Below are 23,561 nucleotides of genomic sequence, written 5' to 3' on the forward strand. Positions count from 1 at the left end.
CCGCGTTTCCTCTTTCTATTTGGCGAACCCGGAAACAAAAGAACTTTGCAAGCTGCCGCTCAATTTATCTCGCGAAGGCCGCCCGAGGCAGTTTTTCCCGGCGGTGAGAAAACAAGTTGCTGGCTGTCCTTTTAGGTTTCGTTCGATATTTGCAGAGCGGGTCGGTTGCGCGTTTACAGGTCGCTAGCGACGGTGCGACGCTTTTTGTTATTTTGCTTTCCTTGCACCTGGACCGCGTTTCGGCTTGTCGAGTAGTAATGATCGCTTTACCCAATCGTGCACTGCTGGTCGATGCAGGCGTATTTTCTCACAAGTACACGTATGCGACGTCGTGACGGAACCGCCTCTCATATAAGAAAAAAAAAGAAAAGAAAAATCAGAGACCTTCTATCCTGTGAAGAGGGAAATTCAGCGAAGCTGGCGCTATGCTTGGTTTTGCTATGCTCAGATTTTGCTGCGTTTGGGATTCGCTATGTAGAATTTGTCTATTACGAGGCAAGGATTGGGTGAAGAAAGAGGCATTTATTCAAAGATCGCGGTTGTCATCATTTATTTCGTGACTGTTGTAATCATTGCTTTGTGATCACTGTGCTACACGGCAAGTGGTTGCACATTCACTGTGTTAGTGTTCTTCCCGAAGGTTAGGTCGATGAACGATTGGTGATGAGTGGTGGGTACGGTGGCCTCTGCTAAGCACAATGTCGCGGAATCGAATCCCGGTCACGGCGGCCGTATTTTCATGGGGGCGAAATGCGAAAACACCCGTGGACTCAGATTTAGGTGCTCGTTGAAGAAACCCAAGTGGTCCGAATTTCCGGAGCCACCCACTACGGCGTGCCTCATAACACAATCGTGGTTCTAGCACGGTAAAATCCATATTTTTTTTTATTTTTTTACGGTGGCATCGGTGAAACACTTGAAGCCAAATCACTCCAACGTGAAGTATCTGCGCCCCGCCGTGTCTACTCTCATCGACATTGAAATCTCCCACAATGATGATGGATCTTGCCAAGGTTGACGACTCTGTGGTGTGTGTCTCTTCTGTGTGTCTCGTCAAAATGTTCCGCAATCCAACCTCTAACATGATGGATGCATTGCCGGCGGGCTCAATCTTCCTGAAGACATGCACCACAAAGGTTTCGAACGCGACACGTCTTCGGAAGAGACGCACTGCCGCAACGCACCCGCTGCCACTTCACGCTGTTGCTCAGCGCACTCACCGCCAATCGTGGCCAAGCCTGGCGAACAAAACACGGTCACATACGATTGGTCGATAGAGGCAGTGACGTTTTATTATGGCGCGGCTACGCCAATCACGACGCGCGTCCTTGTGCGCCGGACAGGTGGCCGCCAGAGAGACCGCGCCGCGGTATTGCGCAACGTCGGGAGAGAGACGGCGCTTGTGGCGAGGAGGATATACTACTTGGGAGAGAGGTGTCGGCAGAGGAGAGAATGAGCTGTTTCTCTACGTCCACGGAGACGAGGTCCGCCAGAACCTAGCCATCAACAGCTTCGCTGTAAAAAAGAAAAAAGCGGTACATGACAGCGAAGTTCACACACTTTATACCCTAACTGATAATAATATGTCTGTATATAGTACAGTAAAGAAAACCTACGGGATATTGACGCACCCCGGATGACGCGATTACACGTTCCTACATGACAGTAAAGAAAAAACAAGCTGGTTACTGATTCCAAAAAAAAAAAAAACATGTCCTCTATACAGCGCATATTGAAATGGACTACGACAGTTATAACTTATGTGGAACTGATTTTCCAGTGCCTAATTTTAACCTCATGAGAATAAGAAATTATCATTTCGTGCATACTGATGCCGCACCCAGTGCACAAATGACCCTCTGATTGTCTCTGTTGTGATTCATATTGCGCTGCGAGTGCTAAAGTTATCGAACCACAGCCTTTTAAGCAAAATTTGTAGGGATCGATAAAATCAGACGCGAGAGGTTAGGCAGTTTAAACGGAAAACAAACATCCGTCTCGCTACCATACCTTGCGTAAAAGGTAAAGGGATACAGAGAGATGGAAAGGAAAAGTAGAGGTGGGAAACAAACGAGCAGAACGAGGGAGAGAGACTGTATTAATCGGTGTGCGCGGAGCTTTCATGAACCAACAATGGCAGATGGCGCATTACACGATGAGAGACACGTTGCAGATTTCATTGACCAACGCGTCCCTTAACCACCATGGGTGGAACGTTGCAGAGAAAGCGGACGTTTTGTTAAGCTATAAAACGTGCCGAGTCGTCTGGAAGCGTGTTGAAACCGCGTTGAAGCTCGCCACAGCGCCGTAGTGCGCTGAGAGGCATGCAAGGAATTAAGGTTACGAACGCCTCCTGTGATTTCCGTTTTCACTCTGAGCTGAAGAGGAGATGCGCCCGCTTGCTTTTTGTAAGTGAATTCTTGCTTTGCGACGGCGGCTAACTCGCCAGGCGTTTCAAAGTTCTGGGCTTGCACGATGAAAATTGATGAGATTGTTGTATTCGACCTTTTCAGGCAAACGCCCATGCTCTAGTGAATAAAGCATCGCATTGCTGTTATACGCGGAACCTGCATGGTAGGGCACCACACTTTCAACTTGTCTCTATACAAAAACAACGTTCTCCGCAGAACATCACAAGCCTTGCTCAAACCGAACCCCATATCACGGGGGATAGGGGAGTCGGACTTTATTTAGTCCGAACATCATACTGCCTATTTCTACATTGGTTGCCAACCATCTGTCAATGGATGCGTGGAAACTGTAGGACACCGGACTTAAGTTAGTGCTTACAGCCAGCAGTTAAAAAAGTTATCACGTTACTGCTCAGCCTGCTAGCGGTTTGATTTTACCAGAAGTGTTTACCTGTAGTTTAACCAAAGCATATTGAAACAACTTGCTCTCAGCAGGCCTAGAATGCATCAAGCATACGCTGAACACAATTGTTCAGCAGAACAATTGTGTTGACGTGCAAGAAGGACAAGAAAAGCATGCAGACATGACACATGGTCATGCGCACTAGACTGTCAGAATATACTTAAATGCACTGATATTGGCATGTAAAAATAAGACACGTGGTGGCACACAACACACCTACACTAATAAAGTGCAGGCAATAGAGTGCCAAGTTAATGTGGCAAAGTACAGAGGCGCGAGACCTGTTCAAGAAGGTATACGTAGGCTGCCTAAATAGCTGAAGTGCCTGAAGCCGTTGCCAAATCGATAGCAGAAAGAAACCACCACCTATTACGTCCACCAATGAAGCAATCTAGTGTAAAATACTAGCAAAAAGTAAAAAAAAGAAAGTTATAGAAACAGTTTTTCAGTGTGTAAACCTAATTTGGTCGCCCTAATTCAGTATTATGTAGCGCCTAAGTAAAGAGCAACTGTAAAGATTTGTTTTCGTTATTCCTTGAATGGGCGAGACTGTAAAAACAAATCGAAAGAGCTCACACGGTCCTCCGCATGGTACAGTCACAAAATACGCATGGCGTTCTAAATACATGCTTTCGAAATGCAACTTAGGTATAGATATTAATCTATGCTGCGATGGATGCATATGCTGCGACACATATGTGTCCATGAACAGGCAATGAGAAGCGCCTTTCACAATCAGTGAGCCCACAATAAATAAACATGTAGTGTCAGCAATGACAGAAAAATCTGGAGGACCCTTGAGGTTCACCTATAAGAGTGCAACGCGATAGTATTCAAACACCCCTGACTGCTCCTCCCGCTTCCCAGCAACTACAGCTTATGTAACCCTAATGTGTTCCTGGAAACCAAAAGGGATCTATCGCGAAAGTGGACCTATAGGATTCTTTTTCTGCACTCGATAATCTTACGGCATACTCGTTGCGTTCTCATTTTTATATAGTTCACTTTGGGACATTGTGATGCATATGAAGTGAGATCCTTGGTCGTATGTTCAATGCTGTGCCATATTTTTTGAAGGTTGACGCTTTCTCGTACCTTTGAACATGTTGTGTATCACACGTAATAATGTCTTTATTTTTTGTAAATAGCTGCGACAAATTTTTGTAGTGTCTGAAATTTCATGTCGCCAAATTACGATGTGCCAGCTGTATAAACAAAGGATCTTGTGCGACACAGCTGCAGTGGACGTCTATACGTAATATGGAGCACTCGCGAACTCATTTTCTATTATCGTCGAACGCCGGTGGGCGTGAACGGACCTCATTATGAGCGCGAACGAGTGCGTGTGAGTAGAAAAGTGTGCACGTGAGTGATTGCCAGTGCATGTGAGTATATGTGACACTGAAGCTATTGTTTCGAATGGTCAGTAATTCTTCTAGCCTGCACGACTTTCACGTGAGTTATGAAACTGTGAGCTTGAAATAAAACAGCGAGTGTTGAATTTTATTCTATTTATTTTTAATACTGCTGCTGTCGACCAATAGCATAGCATGAGGGCAATACAAAAAGACAAGACAAAAATAGGAATTGGCTACAAATGTGTCATTATGAAATTATTACCACTGTAGTGATTCTAGCAAAAAATAGGAAGGGTTTACAATTACAATAACAACAGATATTGGTTACATAAGTATAGTCAATGCATTTATCCTACATTTTTCATTATAGAGTATGATCCAATAATTCCGTCAGTATGAGTATGTCCATCATTTTACCTGAATCTGAATGAAGCCCGAATAAGGGACAGCATGTATTCTAAGTGTACCTGGGGACCTGAGCCTGATTCTGATGAGTGAGGCCGAGTGCGTCCGACTGCGTAAAATTTTGGTGAGTGTGAATTCGAGCGACATGGCCCGGCTGAGTAGAATTCTGGTGAATCTGAGTGCGCGTGACCACGCCCGAGTAGAATTTCGGTGCGTCTGAATCCAAGCGATCTCTAAGCAAAAATACGTTTTGTGAGTGGGTCTCAGGAAGTTCCGCTTACATTGCCAAGGCACCAAAGGTCGTATGAATTGACAAATATGTAATTATCGCAAACCCGCCTGTAGCTAGCCCTATCTTTCTTCCCTACAGCACAAGACAGGTGACTAATCCGAATGGACCGATGTCGCACTGAAAGGAAGTGACAGTGTCCATGGTATTTCTTTTTTTTTGACGAAGTCTCCCTTACGGCTTAGCAAAAAAAAAAAGAGAGAGAGAAAGAGAGATAGAGAAAACATTCATTCTTTGTTGTGCCGTTGCGTCGTGCTTAAAAGGCTTTTGTTTCATGCTCCTTTTTTTCTGTGGATCCAAACGTATTTCTTTCCGGAGAAATAGCGAAAGCGTAACTGATACGTAAGAGAAAGCAAGCAAACAAACGACAGATGAAAACGACACAAACTAAACAGACCCGCACCTCGCGTGCGCTGCAGTGTTCTCAGAGGGAGGTTCATAAAACATTTGTCCTCGACACGACCGACCCGCTTCCCTGTTTCCCCTTTTTTTCCCGGCAGGCAAGCTTCCGCGCGAAGGGAAGCTGCTCCCGGAACGTATAACCTGGTTACCTCGCTCGCGCAACCACCTCTGCACCAATTTACCGGGCGCTTCCTCCTTCCCCAACTCACCTCCCCGTCCCTTTCACGTTTCTCGGTCGTCAACAGGCCGTCGTTGTTTTTGGCCCGTGCAAGGAGAGCCGCGCCATCTTGTAAGCCTTGTTTCGTTCCGAGGGAGAAGCGAGAGTGGAGCGAGAACAATAGCGACGACGGCTGCGCAGGGCTGACGCTCAATACGCGTCACGCACTCATCGTAGGGGAAGTAAGGGAAGAAACAGAGGGAAAAGGGAAGGATTTAGAGAGGAAACGGTAGTATAAGTGTCACAGGTGTCTACGCAGCGGCTTCACGGAGCAAAATGGGGCCTTTGGGGCAGACGGGTGCGGGTACGGACTTATTGAGTGAAAACATTTGACCCAATCCCTCATCCATAGTGAGGTTACGAGGGTGAACATGTGGCAGGAAAGAATTTTTTCCCTGTTTCGCTGTTGCCCCTTCTGAACGCTTGTACTGGTAGGCACTGCCCTTGGCGCGATGTTGACCGACGAGATGTGACGCAGAGCCCGTGCATGCAGGAGAGGGGTAAAAACGAATTGGGGAATGTGAATGAGGAAACTGGGAGTGCACTAGGCACTAAAGGGAAAAAGTATCCCTGAATGTAAATACAAGAGTGAAGAAGAAGTGACCCTGAGGCTCACGGCAGCGAAAGAGCGGCATTGTACTGACCCTGCCTTGTGCGGTGACCTCGCAGGAGAAATAGAGCGAAAACTGGCGAACGGCGAGTCCCGGAGGCCTGCATTCGTGAGGTTCCAAAAAGGGATGGCGATGAAGGAAAATAAAAGGAAAAGGAAAACGCGGGAAGTAAGGGAAATGCCATCGGGAAAAATAGGAGCGAAAACGGAAAGACGAGGGCAGGGAGTCTGTACTTTGCTGGCGGCCGTGTTCAATTCTTCCTGCGGCTGATGGAAAAGAAAGGCCAGCGCTGCAGAATAACCAAGAATGGAAAGAGGAGAAAGTAGATTGGTCCTACGTTCGTAGGAACGAAACTCACATCAGGCCGCAGGAATAAATAAGGTTATGTCCCACTAAATGTATTCTGCTTGCCGACTTGATTGTCTTGTAACCTACATCGAGGTAACAAATTTGCCAAGTATTTGACGTTTAGTACTAGGTTCATGATTATTTAGTCGCGATTGGCCTAGGCGTAATCAATTGTGAAATTGTTGGAGTGAATGAGCTAAGTTTCGATGTCATCAGCTACGCATACGCAAGTAATTAAATTTTTAACTTGTGGGCGCATCTCAAGAGTACCTTTGACGCGGGATCAAATCCCGGCAGCGGCGGCCTCATTTCCATGTGGGCGAAACGCAAAAACGCTTGTGTACTGTGCATTTGTGCCCGTTAAAGAACCCTAGGTGGTCAAAAGTAAGCAGATTTCCATCACTAAGGTGTGCCCCATAATAATATCGTAGTATCGGCACGTAAAGCGCCAGCATTGATTTAATTTTATTAAAAGTGTTACTTTTTCATCTTTCCCCTTATCTTTATATCGCGATATGACCAGTCCACATGTGCGTTTCAATTAACTTCTTATTTCCTCGTTCTACTGCCTATACCGCATTATAATTTTAGATTTAGTTGTTCTGTGCATCACTCGCATGTTTATTTCATTGTGATGAGGACTAAGCGAGCGCTACTTTTAGTTACTAGGATCTCTCAACAGCCACCTCCTAAAATAAGTTCCTAACGATTCCATGACATGTTGCCAACCGAGGATCTGATACGCTGAAAGTAGGCAGACCGGGCAAGGAACAAGAACAAACTCGGTGGCGCTTTATGCCGCTACGTTTCAAAGGGGATGCTTGTGCCAACCATCCGTCTAACGACAAATGCAATCTTAGGTAACACCTGCGAGAAGACCGAAGAGGAACGGTGCGGTGTAACAAACTGAGCAACGGAACAGCGCAAAGAAATGACATAAAACACCGTCCGTGTGCCCCACACCACTGCGCTCATTGACCCGGCAAGGAGCCCCTAGGACTGGCGAGGAGGAGGAGCAGCGAAGCTGGGAAGGCTATTCGGACCACGAGGAGCCCCCGGCAACAGCCTTTACCCGACAGTGCTCAAACGAAGAGTGGAATGCTACTTATATACACCTGCATAATTTGCATCGAACAAACATAGTTGAGTCTCCGTTTAATCAACGTTCCTACAATTATTTTCGTACGGGTACACTGCAAGGGAGGCAAGCAAGACTGGCGTTGATGAAAGGCTGTATTCGCTGGAAGATTGCGAACACGTGGTCGGAGCATTCGGGTAAGCCACCAAGATCGCGAAAGAGCGTTGGCGGACAACGCTTAAGAGTAGCGGCAGAGATTTACAAAGAGACACGGCAGCGAAATCAATCCCGTAAGGCTGCCTCTGTTGATGCACCGGGTCCCGTCTTTTCTACGTGCAAAGCTTTGGCTTCCGATCAAAGAAGATAGATGAGTGGATCCCAGTTGTCAGACAGAAAAGGCTGTGGATGAAAAGAAGGAATGGGGTTGAGTTCCTGCCATAAAATAGGACAATGTACGCGGAAAGGCCGGGAAAGTCATTCTACTGACTCGCTTCCTGCGATATGGGACACGTTGAAGACTAGATGCGTGGATGGAGAAACAATCGCGGTAGTGTATTAGCGGGGGTCTCCGGAAGGAGACGCTTTGAATATTTGAGTTTTAGTAGGTATGTATATATGTATCGCCGAGTGCGGAATACCGAAATAATGTAGTCGTGGTGGTTAGCAGTTGTGCAGCTGCCGCCGTCTAGTGATGTTGAGTTCGAACTAGACAGTAACAAAAGAAATGCTATTATTGCAATGATGGGCTTTCTGCTGTTTAATATGTGATGTAAAAATTTAGTAGCATCATAATAAATTATGTGTATAGCAGCTTGTCGGTAAGTTTTCTCGGAAGAGATTTGCATGAAGCACACACACACACACACACACACACACACACACACACACACACACACACACACACACACACACACACACACATATATATATATATATATATATATATATATATATATATATATATATATATATATATATATATATATATATATATATATATATATATATTATTTCTGTGTGTGTGTGTATGTGCGGGTGGAAGTCCAACGTACGTTTTGGAACCTAAGTGTTAAAGCAGCAGATAACCGCTGAGAACATGGATCGAGATAATCCTGCTGATGGAAATGGAAAGAGTGCCTGTCATATTGATTCATACGAGCCACGTTTTTTCCCTTTAAAGGTGGATTTATACTTTCTTTTGTTCAATAAATCTCGCGGAAAGGTCACTCTGGCACCACGCGGCAGAAATCTCAATATGAATAAGCGGCTTATCACGCAACGTTCTATTTGGGCACGCGGTTCCTGATATCTTTTATTAGTATTAGAATGTACTACAGTATTTTCTGTTATGAGTTCTTTTTTAACTTACGATGTGCTGATAGGCCTTCGTTTGTGGTCAGTATGAAAAGTGGCACTGCCTTCGCCTTCGTCTTCGATGACTTGGCTTGGCTCGTCTATCGGCTGAATAACGACCACAGAATCCAGCCAGCCATTACAAGGGCCTGCACTTTAGAACAAAAACGCAGGTACAAATATAAGAACGGTCTGTACAATACCGCATAATTGTCGTGCCAGCTCTTTCACTTCCAAAAGTGGATGAAAAGGTCAAAATGTGGGCGGTGGACCACAGTTGCACTCAATTCTGCGGTACCGGAACGATGGGCGGCTTTCCCAATTTTCGAGGCGGGCTAACGGCATCGCTCTCACAACTCAGCGTTGCTAGAGGAGTGATTCTCTTCTTTCTTTTTTTTTTTTTAGAGCCTGCTCAGGACGAAGAAATTTCCGCTTACAAAATATGCACGCGTTTTCGTTAGTAACCGCTGCAAGTGTAAATACTAGCGAAGGCGATATCTGCCTTGCTCCATCAAAAAAAAGAAAAGAAATCTAGGTTCTTCAAAATCGGTTGTCAGTCTTATAGGCGAAGCTCTCTTGAAGCGGCGAATGAATTGCTATATGATTGCCCATTGCACCTGCGTCTTTGACGTCAAGAAATCTGCCGCTCACGCATGCGCACTCGCCCACCCATGCTATGCCATCTGAGGACAACCATTATATTGGTTTGCATTTCTTCAATTCTTCTTATTTCCTTTAAATGTACCACAAACGTCTTGGTAAACCCCCATTGCGGGCGCGCCATAGTGTGGAAATCTTTGTTATCAACCCGTGGCGATAATCTCAGAGAACGAGCAGGCGTTTGCACAATTTGTACAGCCCCCTTTTTGGGCCAGTCCCCCGCTGTAAGTAAGTGGGACAGCCTGGAAATCATAATCATAGCCAACAAAGCGGCGATTATCTCAAATAATTACTTCGGGTTGGCACGATAGAAGCAGTATTCGTGCGATTTTGGCCTAATTTAGTTGCCATTCATTTTAGTAACGTGCTGCGCGGGTCACGGTAGATATTCACGCGGAACACCAAAGTGGTGTTACGGATAAGCACCTTACCAATACAGAATACCAATACGGGCGAAATTGAAAATGTTCGTCTGTATCTTTCCGCTGGACGATCATTTGAGGGAAACGAGTTGCCCATGAAACTGTGTGTTTGGCATTTCGATCGAACATCCGTCTTTTTCCGCTGGCTATGCACTTCCAATGAGTAGAAGCATGTCAAAGGGCACATCATTACGACTAGTTCGCACTAGACATCGCAAGGTATGATGATTTAAATCAAAGGGGTCTGTCTATATGTATCTTCGCCGCCGTGCAACTAGAATAGACTTCTTAGATCCTTTATCTCTTTGTTTCCCGCAGGAGTCATGCGCGTCTGAAATAAATACCATGACAGAAAGAAAATATAAGAAAAAAAACAGAAACGTGTGCCCTAATGATTAGAGACCGGGGCTGTAGTGCCTGGTGGCAGAGCTTCGATCCCAGCAACGGGCACAAAATTTAATATTTTTTTTTTGTGTGTGTGATCTATGCGGCGAAACAGCAGCAGCAGCACCTAACCAGCCAGCAGACACGCTCGCTCGCAAAGAAAGCTTCACTTTAAAGTTATCAGTATCTTTAGACGCCTGGTTATGAAAGGCGAGGTGTTAAAGGCGGTTATTAAAGGTAAGGCGAAGGCAGACCTAAACCCTCTACAATCTGTCTTATCCCTCCCTGTTGTTGAATAAACAACAAAAAAGTGTCACCATCATTTTTTCCACTGCCACAGTCTATGTCTGCGTTGTTTCGGAAATGCCTAAACTGTAGTCGATATAGCGACCAGCTAAGCCTTCATATTGAATGTTTCCGTTTGTAAGCGTGTATTAATAGCCTGTTTTCCACAGGCAAGTCAATTTTCCTGCAAAGCAGCAACCCGGCAGTCATTCTGGTTGACGTTCCTTCCCTGTGAACAGGTGGTCTCTCTCTCCTTCATTACCTGTTCATATTCCCATGACCCTTCTCCCACCGAGTAGTGTAGCAAAGCAAGCGTTCTCCTGCTTGCCCTCTTTGCGTATCCACTCTGAGCTTTATCTCCTCCTTGATTGTGACCTCCGTCAGAGAAAATGGCGTAGGGTAAACCGCGAAATGTCATAGGTCTCCATTAGTGAAGAATCAGCGCGGTTCTTTTCTTTCTTTCGCTCTCTACTTCGCGGAAGTAGACAAGGACAGCTTGGCTTTTGAAAACGTGTGGGCATTGTATGATAATTCCATAGCCCCACATACCTAAACATTATTTGTAAGCATGATGTTGTTCTGAAGGGTCTTTTGAATACTTGCGCTATCGAAAAACTGCAAAATGTGTATAGGATTGACGCTAATGTATCTTTCGAAATACATCTATCTATGTAATTCAAAAGTAAGAGAATGCTTGCGGTATACCTGCATAGCACAGTCGAATGACTTTATAAAGAAGTGCTTGCGGACTCTGAAATAATTCGTTACACAGGTAAATTCGTTGTAAAGGTCACGCACCGCAATGCTCGCAATATAACCGGCAAAGAATAATTATTTCGTGATACAGGACATTTTGTTGTAGAGGCGATCTCACTGTATAGGCTTTTGTTTCGCATCTTTTGTTTCTTATCCTCAGACGCTTTCATGGTGCTCTAAACGTTTAAATGGTGGTGCAGCTAGGCGGTGTGCATGCCGAGTGAGCAAGTGGTACTCGTAAAATTAAGGGAGCTCGTTGCGGCACTTCAAAGCAGGGTGGAGCAGCAGACAACCATTCATATTAAACTATAACGTCAAAATGGAATTGCTCCAATCTGGCACCAACTTAACAATATATAGTTTCGCCGACACATTCTGAGGACTCGTTGAAGATCATTCCCTGCGTCCCATTTTAGAAGGGTAAGTCAGCTGGAAGTGTGCTCGAAGTAAGCATAACCAGACAACGCTGCATCAGGCCATTTTTTTTTCTTTATAAAGCTATGATCAAGAAATGACTGCACGATCACAAGGGCTCGAAATGTAGAGTTTACAGCAAATGCCTTGCCTCGCTCTCACGAAGTTTCGCTTGCAGGGAATAAAAGAATACGTTCGCTTTAAATGAGCGTTCTCGTTTCCTTTAGGAGCTACGTTGGCAGAAAGCATCGCCGACAAAGCATAAACGTCAGACGTCGTCTGTTAGGCACTACAATATATTCTTCTATGCAATTTGCGTCGTCTGCTGCCAACTCTCCTGCGACTAACTTGGAAGAAGAGGAAGACAGTACTTATCCGAAGGCAACCATGTCTGCCGCGCAGACGTCGCTCGTAAATAAAGAAAAAGTGGACAAAGGAGGCTTGCTAAAAGTGAAAATATTTGCACGCACAAAGAAGCTGCACATAGCCCGTAGCTCCGCTTCGCTCATAGAGTCAGCTTCGCGAATTCCTGAAACCACCAAGAAAGTGGCAGACGTCGTCGGCGACCAGAACGGTGTACTCAGAAGCGACAGCCACTGCGCCCTTTCCTAACCTTTTTTTTTGTGTGTGTGCGTGCTCAAGGCTCAAAGAGGCGCCTGAAATCACCGAGGCGTATACAGCGACTTCGTGATCACCAAAAAGAAAAGACTTAAAAGAAAACGGAATGATAGGGAAACAGCTAAAGAGCACTCGTCGTGTGATGCCAGTGAGTTTCGCAGCAGTTTGTTTGCATAACCGAGTACTTGAGAAATCAGGAGACGGAACAAACGAATAAAGAAAGACAGGGAGGCGAGGGTAGAGAAAACGAGCAGGAGACGCCAAGCAGACGACAAAGAGAAAAAAATAAAAGAAATGTGACCAAACTGCGCCTTCTGTCCCGTGCTGTCTTTGCTTCCAACGTGCTCTCATTCCCGCCGAGTCCGTCTTTTTTTTATTCAAAATGAGGTCGGTCAAGGGACGTCCCTGATGGGCTTCTTCCATGAATTATGCGCATCGATCACCTGTAAGAGCGCGAGAGGGTGAACGAACCTCTTTAGAAGGGCAGTGCCATCACGACTTCCGTCACTACCCACGTCTTTCGAAGGAAGCAAGCTTACATTATCCCACACCGTGCGACGCCCCCTACCACAGCGACCTTTGTTTCGTCTGTCCACTGTCTGCTCGCTTCAGAATTTTCTGATAGCTCTGTGACCGACTGACGCTTTTGCCTTGCGGTTATGAGGGCCGAAAATAAGGGGGGGGGGGGGGGGGGGAAGGATAAGTGGGAGGATGGTAGTAACAAAAATGTGATTGCTTTTGATTTAAAAAGGCGACACACATTTTTCCTTTAGCGTTCCATTTCACCGCTCGTCCTAAACAAAAGTCCAACGGAGTTCTAGCATGAAAAATCCGGGCCAGGCTTCGCAAAGAAATCCACCTTTGTTGCTTCAAAACGGAAAAAAAGATGGCATTTGTAGCCACCTCTCGTGGCTTTCATGAAGGGCCACCTATCATGCCCGAACAGTGGTCGTGCAAAACAAGCTGCGTTTGCCATCGAAAAATTCAAGAAAGAAAGATAAAAATACGTATAAAGGCAACAGCAATGATGCGCCTCGTATTTCAACACTTCATCCTTGCACGTGATTAGTTCTTCTGCGTCGTGAGGTTTGTTTGCCAGCAAAAGTTCATCCCGTATTGTGAATGAAGGTATCCATGACCGTGAACAACAAATCTTTTATTATGGCTTCTGTGCCAAATTTAGCGATTTCAGGATAGCAAGCTTTAACGTATCCTACCTTTACAAATTTTTCACTTCTAAAATAACAGAGACAAAAGAAAGAGGCAGAAATGGACAAATGAGCGAGGAATCAAGCTGTAGCCTTATTGTTTTCTACTCCCGATACACCTGCGCATGTGAAATTTACCTTCGATACCTATATATACATTAGAAATAGAGATAGCGTGAGAGAGAGAGATGTTCTCACGCTTGATTTGCTATTGGCTGTGAATCTGTCGAAGAATAGACATTTCACCATTCAGTGGTATTCTTCATTTCGAGCTTGCGCTCACACCTTTCTGCCAAACCACGTCACCCATTCTTGAATCGTTCGTTCCTTCCACGTGAGACAGTTCTTGCGATGGCGCGACGATGTATAGCATGACAACCATGACAACGTCACGAGAGAGAGAGAATAACCATATTTATTATGTAAATGTAGCTTGAAGAGTTATGTAAGTGTAGCTTCATTCCAGAATGTCTTGAGCTCGAGACAAGACTGACAACGATTCAGCGTGGCACGCTGGCGTAATGATGACTTTATGAAGACGACTTATAGACGACGATGAGATGGTGAGGAAGTAATGACGACCACGCAACGATGAGATAAGCGCGTTCTCTCGTACTTACATTCAGGGTACGCGAGGAGTTTCTTTCTTTATTTATTTTGACAAAGTTGAACCAAATACATCAAAAGTGAAGTGGAGGAAAACACGAAAATTGCACAGCGTAGCCACTAAATGTCAATCGCAAGCGTGTTTTTGTAACACGTCTTTGCAGCTTCGACTTGGATAAATCTGAGTGTCCAAATCATGCGTATGAAGCGTTGTTAGTTTGCAATACAAGTAATCTTGGAATTTTGGCTTAGTATTGGTTTCAGGATATGGCCCAGGTAAAAAAAAAAGCTGTTGACATATAAGCTTCCTATATATATATATATATATATATATATATGTGTGTGTGTGTGTGTGTGTGTGTGTAGATGTACTGCCTGAGCAGAACAAGAAACATCGCATGGCATCCGTTACGCCTCCTACTGGCATCAGCCATCGCATACTTAAATTCCTTGTCGCGGTGACGTCACCTGCAACACGACACGACTTTTTCGCCACAGTGAAGCCAGTGTTTCGTAACACGGCATCTCCTCTTTCAAGCGCGATGGCGACACACAAAGGCATTTTCAACGCGTGGGCAACAGGCAACGCAATTTTTATGTCTCTTCTTTTTTTTTTTTTTTTTTTTTGCTGATCTTGGCCCGAGGCACAGCGTTCTCTCCACAAGATCACCGACGTGCGGAGCCGTTCTGAACAAAACAAATCCAGAAGCCTCCGTTGCCCCTGGCAACACGTCAGCCGAGTTGCTCTACTTCATAGCCGCCGGGTTCGGATATTCCGTCCAGCCTCGTCTGCTAGCTTGGCCTCCTTTTTTTGATGATGATCTCCGCGTTTCTTTCAACATCTGCTCAGTCGCGCTCTCTATCCACGCAGTGTCTGGCAGCCAAACGGAAGACACGTCATTGGTGTTGAAACATTCAAAGTAGCACAAACGTGTAGTAAAGGGCAGCCGATTCATGCTTCAGACGTGGACGATAAAGAAAATCGGTGCAAAAATGGAGGATGCGATTCTGGTGTCGAAATGAGAATGTTTTATCGATTTGCTAAGGTGGAATGCATTTTCTGAATATATATATGTATATATATATATATACATATAGAATGCATTAACTATATTTTCAAAATTGATACCCAATTGGAATTGTGGTTTCCGGAATAGCACGCCGTGAAAACAACCATGGCTTATTTCGCTTCCTAAGTCAGCATTTAGGTATAATTTCTGATCAATTTCTTCTTTACCTGGGAATGCCTTGTCATCTCGACAGATATAAATTACTGTACTTTAACAGCTCACTTATCAACTTGGTATTACCGGTGTTTCGCGCGCAATACCATGCTGCCTTTGAAACAGGTGGTCGAAAATCTATAAAGCTTGATTACCGCAGATTTTTGCGAATTGGCTCAAACTAACAATACTAAAGAGCGATAAAAGAAACACCAATGTGTGTTGCAACTATGTGGCCGCGTCTTTTCATTAAGAACAAGAAACATCTAAAGTTGTTTGAAAATATTACCGTGCTTGCTATTCGTGAGACCGGACGTGCCAGTACACCTTCTTTTTTCTTTTATACCTTTGTTTTCTACTTTACCGCTTATTTACGACCTCGCATAACATTTTTTTTTCTTTAGTGCGATATCGCTCCATTACTGTATCGTCTGCTTGGCCACATTTCTGATCGTCTGCTATCGTCATTCCAGAGATGGTTAGTGGTCTCCATCTTACAAAGGATTATGCTCTTGCTATTTTCGTTGGCTTTCCTTCGCTGATGAATTTTGGGACATCTATTCCACTTTGTCTACGTTCTCTGTTTTTTTTCTATTTTTGTCTTCTGCTACGCGAGCGTAGAAAGACACCGGCGTGGCTGCATTATTGCAGCTAGGCTTGTTTGAGCCACGGCGCATGAATGAGCTTAGTTGGAAGGCAATTCTATGCCGTGGGGCAAGCTGCTCAAAGAAAACAAAGTACGCTGCCTTCTCTTTGTGCACGTGATGCCGAGCTCTTAAGCATTTAGTGAGAAGTACACTTACAATTTTCTTTACTTTTTCACGCCATCAACATTTTACTCTCTTTTGTTCGCATACGGGTAGGAGGTTGCTTGCTTCCTTCGGGCACCTGTCTCCGAGGCTCTTGATTTTCTCTTTCGTGTGTTTCATCTCCTCAGAGCGCCATTTCAGGCTCCACTCGAGGATGTACCACGGATCTTGCAACTCCCTGAGCAGCAGCACAGCCCCCCCCCCCCCCCCCCCCCCCCGCATTATTTATCTCGCTTGGCGTTATTTTTCTCTCAGGTCCCGTGGTTCTTTTCATTCACGTACTCACTTTAGAGAGCCTGTGTCGTAAGCGTTGCCTTTCACTGGTTGAGTAACTTTGACCACGACAGCACTCCCGTACTAAATATTTTGTTTTTAACCGTGGCAACACTAAGGGACATAAAGCTGGATACCGCGTGTCTGTCAGTCCGTCCCTTCCGATACGATGTTAACGTCCAGCCACTCACTTATCCCCCCAGCCTCTGGTTCATCATTGGACTAAAAAAAAAATCACAAGCCGCCACTCACTGGGCCATTACCAGTATAGGTTTAGTTCGATATCTCGTCTGTGGCGCGACACGGACCGGTGCTATATCCTCTACACACACAGATATTAGTTAAGATCAATACACCCTTTGACATAGTGGCTTTGGAATTACGCTGACTGAGCCCGAGGGTGCGGGATCAAATTCCTGGCAGCATAGGCCGCATTTTCTTTTTTTTTGGGGGGGGGGGGGGAGGCGAAATGCAAAGAAGCCCGTGCACATTGCACTGCGTGACCGTCACAGGGCTACAGGTGGTGAAAATTAACCCGGAATTCCCCCACTACGACGTTCCTCATAATTTAGGCGTTTGTTCTTTCACGCAAAACCACAGAAATTAACAGGCAAATCATGCTCGTTTAGGAAGAGTAAAGATGACTGTAGCGCTCACCATAAATACAGCGTTGGTTGTCCGGTGGGAGGCTCACGTGTCTTCCCACTTTCGACAGGCGTCTCGACCGGCGCATTCCGCCGCAACAGTACCAGACATGCGCTGTTACCACTGTTGCGACGTAGGTCTTTATGTCACTAAACGTCAAACATGGCCGTTTGGCACACCACTACAATTCCTTTCTCTTTATCCCCCACTCGCCCCTTTTTCTTTTTTTCGTCTCCTTTACTGGGTTCCCTGATTTTCCTTCTTTACGCCGTTAACGCAGGCGTGCTCGTGTTCTGGTCGCCGTTCCACGACCCCCGGGTACACGAGAACGCCCCGGCGGGTGTCCACGTGACCACCGTGCGAGCGCTAGACGAATCGGCGCCCGGCAAGCCCGTCGCCTACAGCCTGCTGGACGTCAAGGACTCCAGCTTCTTCCACTTGAACCACCTCACGGGAAACCTGACGACAGCGCGGCCCATCAACCGAAAAGTCGGCGACAAGTACGAGGTGAGTGGGAAGCCGTGAGTGGCAGGACATGTGACACAGGGCTACGCTGCTAAAAGAAGAGATAGCGCAGCGTGTGTAGTGTATCTGCCACGTCACTATTTTGTCACGTATCGTATGCCCGGGGCCTTTCATACGGCGCCTGTACCCGGTGATTTTCGTGCGATGTGTCAACAAGCCCGTCGTAGAAAGATTGCCCCGAAGGGAGTTTATTATGCCGCAGTTAATGTACCAGCCACAGCGAACGAATTTTAAGTGAAGGAGTGAGGTTTAGAGGTCGTTTTGCACTGAAAATTGTCTGAGGTAGAATGCTGCGAAGTATTATATACATATATTTATATATACCAGACCAAGCAAATATGTACAGGGCTATGCAGCTACGTCCGTATTCAGGCATGTACAAAGCTGCAGGTTCACCGCCCTAAACACAATGATACGCATTGACGCACTTCTCGCTGCGAGTGGTTGAAGTGGGGCTGACGAGTGAGGTAGCCAGTGACTTGATCTTCTTTTTCTGTCGCTGTCTTTCCCATACCTTATACGGCGCGAAAGCAGAGCATTGCGCGGCCCCCTAACGCTCCCTATCGGCACAACCACATCAAATAACCACCTGTGTAGCTGCAGCCGGGAGGAACATCACTCCAGGGTGCATGGAACAGGTTAAATTTAGTGCAAGAATGGCCCCCACGCACGGCTATTTTCGTTGCTCATGTTACGATACTAAGCGGTGTTTTGTGGTGCTATGCATGCGCGTAAACCGGCTCACCATAGTTCAGAATGTGTTGTGACGGCTCATGCTTTCTCTGCGCGTGAGCTTGACGCTGAAACAAGTTCTTTTTCTTGCCGAGTTTTTCTTTCTTTTTCTTGTTACGTATAGGCCTATACCGCGATCTTTCTATGAAAGTTGCCTCCAAAAACTCCGCTTATGAAAACATTAAGCGTCAAAGCAAACGGTGATTTGGCTATATAGAAGTGAAAGGTGTGTGCGTGCTTGTTTCTATTTTGGTCCTCGCCTTCTAATTTGTTTTTATTGGATTTAGTTGTGCCATGTATAAACCAGGTTGCCTAACTTGTGTGACAGCGTCACTTTAGCCAAAAGAAAAGCTTCACTTCCGTCTTTCTGACGTCGTTGCCGAATCGATTATCTGCGTTTGATATAATAATTCTTGGTACGCATTTATTACTATTATGCTTGCTACAACAAAAAAAGGAATAACATGAACTGCTTCTGCTACTACTACTTGTACTACTGTCGCTACTACTGCTAGTACTAATACCGTGTCTGTGCTTTCCGTCCTTTCATCTCTGTTGTTTCGCGCTACCCCCGTCAAGGTGCAATTACGAATACGCCCAGCAGTTCACCCTTCAGAAGTTACAACTCCTACTACTCCTACTACTATTATTACTACTACTACTACTACTACTACTACTACTACTACTACTACTACTACTACCACCACTACTACTACCACCACCACCACCACCACCATTACCTCATTTGTTGTCAGGACACTGCGTCAAGTCCAACCTAACTGAGGCATTTATTACGATTGCAGGCATTTACGATTGAGCTGTAGAAAGAACGCGGATAGAACGGCGTTATAAAATCGCGTTATAAGAAGGCTTTATAAAATCCATCTTTTTGAAATACTTCAACGTCAACTATAAATGTGTTACACGCGGTGTTGTGTCTAGAGAGGGACACCAATAACCATATCTATTCAGATTCTGAAATGATGATGACCCTTGGCTTGAGCTCAACTCCCATTCTGCGCACATTTCTGCGCAGGTGATCGTGGCCGCCGTGAGCCAGGGTGTGACCGAGGTGAAGACGATGCAGATCGAGGTGACCGTTCCCAACCGTTACCCGCCCCGGTTCGAGCACCCGGTGTACCGCGCCGAGGTGCACCAGACCCGCACCCGGCCCGGGTACCGGGTACTCCAGGTGCGCGCCCACGACCCGGACCCGGTGCCCTACAACGCCGAGGTCTACTACCGCCTCGAGGCTGGACCGGAGTCTACGAGGGCGCTTAGGTAAGCTGGCATTCTTTGAAAATTCGTGAAGGTCATCTTATAGAGAATTTCAGATCTGCGGAAATACCATTAGTCAAAGATCTTACGTGCCCTTTTATTGTCTATATAAATAGGTCGTAGAGAATGTCGCGCTACACCATCGTAAATAACATGCTGAAATTAGCGAGTAACTTAGAGAATCTTGCCTGCAATGCCATGTAAATATATTCGACCCGCCAGCTGGCACTACGCACTCAATCAATCAATGTTACCCCGAAACACACCAAAAAGCTACACGCATGAGTTCAATATAAGGCGCGTTTCTTATGTTTGAAGCTTTGAACTCATTAACCTCTCAATTAACCCAACTCAATGTTCGTTGTGCCCCAGCTACATATCGACGCATATGCATATTCATTCTAATCTCGAGCTGTAAGAGACTGGAACGCCCTGCCATCAGCGGTTATGCAGTGCACCTCAGCTGAAACCTTCGGAAAATGCATAATGACGTCATTACAAACCTGAATATTCATACTTGCTTCCATTCTTGTACATATATATTTTTTATTTACATTTTATTCATCACCTAGTAGATACATCACATATCGTCTGTTGTATCAATTCGAGTGTTTTTCATGAATTAGAAGAGGGATTGTCGAAGTATTAAATTACTGTTAAAATGATTAGTTTGTCTGTTTTCTATCAATAATATCACGTTATTGATGGAATTTCGAAATGAATTGCTGGAGTATTATACTACGGTACAAATTCTGTCTGTTTTCTATGACTGACACTTCGATGATGTAATTTACTGTTGTGACACCCAGTTTGTATTCTTTAGCTACTGTTCAAATTACCACTTCTACCCGCTTTTTATGACTGAAACATAATCGATGTAGTTTACTGTTGTAACACCCAGTTTGCATCTTTGACAACTTATTATTGTTGTAACACGCAGTATTATATTTCTGATGCCTTAAATCCTGCTCGGTAGCGGCCTTATGGCGAACAGTATCGTGCACAAAAAAAAGTATGCTGTCGAGCATGCTACCACTTGTCATGCAATCGTACACATCTATGGCTATGTCACGTGATCTATGTAATATCACGATGACAAGTGTACTCCAGCGAACAAATGTTAAAGCATGATTAACTCGGGCGATCGCGCAGTCGGGTACAACGTCGCACAATCACTACGTAGCATGCTACAAGGAAAGTATTGGTGGCAGCGGGTCCATTCCAGAGATAGCGTATTCTAACACGACAATTCCGAGCAGGAACTTTCACAAGGTAAAGAAGTCAAGCAAGCAACACCTAGGCGCACACGCAGGGCGTTTCGAAGACCAGGCTGGGTTAGTAATTGTGGCCTAATGTTTACGACACCACACTCTAAAAACTAGGAAGGGTATCGCAGGAGTGAAGCTGCCGGTTCACTCTTCAAAGCGTCGTTTTACTCTCGCAAAATGTCGAGGAGAGTGAAATGCATTGTTCACTCTGTCACCAAGGAGAGAGTGAAATGTGCTTTTCACTCTCCCCTTCAGAGAGAGAGAGTGAAAAGACTCTTGCGACAATAGAAAAGACAGACTCTTGCGGCAATAGAAAACAAAACGTAGCGTAATCTTCTGCTTCAACTGTAGGTGGCTGGCCCCGAACATGGCAATGTATCATTAATGCACGCTGAGCAAAGAACACATCGTTTTGCTTCTAAGAGAACAGGCCGCCGCAGTTCAAAGGAACGCGTAGCGAGCGCTCTACTTTTTCACTCGGAGTGGCTCCACCGCGCGCGCGCGCGCGCGCGCGCTCAAGATCGCGGAACAACACACCAGCGGAGAAAGCGTCCACCGAGCAACAGCGAAGGCCAGACAAGGGAGATCGTGTGTCAGCCTTCTCGCGTCGCAACGAAAACACGACAGTCGTTCGTCATGCCTTGGATATAACAACAAATCCTCCACGGTAAGTGAATTCTAACTTAGGTGCACATTCTCCGTATATGTCATGCTATCGCCAGGAAGTCGTCGCTGCGCTTAGCCGACGTGACAAAGGAATAGGCATACGCGCCGTGTCTCTCGATGTCAATCGAAAAAGCCAGTCGTCGCGATAACTGCATGTGATTTTATCACTTTGCCGTTGTCCGTAAGAGCTTTAAAAATCGCAAACGCTGCCAGAACTATGGTATGTTCAATAAGACGCCAGGCGAGAGGACGCTTAAAATGGTTAGTTCACCAGCCCGTGATTCCGAGCCTATGCGGAGCGTGATTAGCGTGCGTTTTGTGTGTTTGAATTTATTCAGTTTGGCAGTCTACTGTGTACGGAACGCTGTTGAACTAAGGAATCACATAACAGAAGGCGTCATTTTGCTGGCAGCATGCTTTTTTTTTTATATAAATAAACCGCGCGCTTGACGGTGTCTCGCGCAGGGGGAATCTGCGACCACTGAAGTTACGTGCAGCACCAGTGCTAGTTAGAAACTGCATGCTGCAAGAGGTCAGTTGGGCGCGTTATCTTGAACTTACTGAAAACGCATGAGGAATCCATGTTTTATGCTGAAAAAAGTATAAACCCCATATAAGCGATCTTGCGCGCGGCAGCTACAAGCGACGCGACGGAGATGGCTGTCGCGTTCGCTCGTCGCCTACAAGTCGTACTCCGTGCGAGCGACGATTTTGAGCGACGCCTCCACGGTGTTGCCGGCATGAGGGCTGCAGTCACACGTGACGCGTGCTTTAGTAATTTACGTTGATGTATTTTACTACAAAAAGTCGCATAAAATATTTCCGGAGGTCTTGCAGTACGTTCTTATCCTTGCACGTATAAAAATTCAATCATTTGCTCGTTCCGCGCGAGAATCGGTAGTATTTGAGCGATGTATGTACATCCAGTTCCGGCTTCGCGCTATTGGCTAGTCGCTCATAGCACTTCTGGGCGACAAGCGACGATTTCTAGATTTCCAGAACCGAGCCATCTGTTCAAGCGACGGCCCGTTTTGTCGCTCGAAGCCGTCGCTCGTCGCCGTCGCGCACTAAATCGCTCTCGCACTGTTTATCCCTAAGACTGAACTGTTTTTGCTTATGTTGAAATGGTGTGATTATAGGTCTGGTTTTGTCTCCTGTTGCGGTTTTCGTGCACGGTGCGAAACTGAAAGGATGCTTATGTCTACGAACTCGGTGAATTGTCGAGCAGCTAGTTACGCATCGGCATCGAATATAACGGCTGCTGTGTGGAATTACAATTGCAGGGGCGCTTTGCATACGCTTATTGTTTTGGACATGCCTGTGCATTTGCTAATATGAGTTGCGTGTCAGAGTTATGTCATATGAACAGCTAAATCAGCCTTCCTCTGGGGGTTACAAGCGTAATGTGTGCATTTTGCTATAGCATGGCAGATCAAGATGTGTTTATCGCTTGAATATTTTTAGTAGAGAAATAAAATATCAAAATAAAATGTTGCTTTAATTCCGTGTTACCAGTCTGTCGTACACAGAACAATAGGTTGGTGTAATAAACTAATAACTGCGGTTTAACTGCAACTTTTACATGCCTACAAGAATCTAAAATGCTAGATTTCAAACTGCAGCAGTAGTCGGGTCTGTCGAAAATGAACTCCACTGCGCACCTCATGCATGAAAATAAGTTCATGCCTTTTAGTAAGCTTAGAGGCAGGCCGCAGTGAACTTGTTAGTATTGAAATGTGGGTAAGCTTGCCATAACAAGCCTTGCTGCCCTTTTTTATAGGCACATCCATATATCCATTGAGCTGAAGGACAATATTTTCATCCCTACTGAGCATCATGTTTGCAGCTATAATC

General features: G+C 45.5%; 1 protein-coding gene across 1 annotated transcript in view; it reads left to right on the plus strand.

Moving 5' to 3' along the window:
* Positions 1 to 19,780, plus strand: part of LOC129383877 (cadherin-6-like) — a 203,938-nt gene extending 184,158 nt beyond the window's left edge. Inside the window, exons 2-3 of the mRNA XM_055068844.2 lie at positions 17,519 to 17,745; positions 19,532 to 19,780. Of these exons, the coding sequence (XP_054924819.2) occupies positions 17,519 to 17,745; positions 19,532 to 19,780 (476 nt within the window). The remainder of the gene's footprint in view (positions 1 to 17,518; positions 17,746 to 19,531) is intronic.
* The last annotated feature ends 3,781 nt before the right edge of the window (positions 19,781 to 23,561 follow it).

The sequence above is a fragment of the Dermacentor andersoni genome, chromosome 9 (assembly GCF_023375885.2).
Source record: "Dermacentor andersoni chromosome 9, qqDerAnde1_hic_scaffold, whole genome shotgun sequence".
Classification (NCBI taxonomy): Eukaryota; Metazoa; Arthropoda; class Arachnida; order Ixodida; family Ixodidae; genus Dermacentor; species Dermacentor andersoni.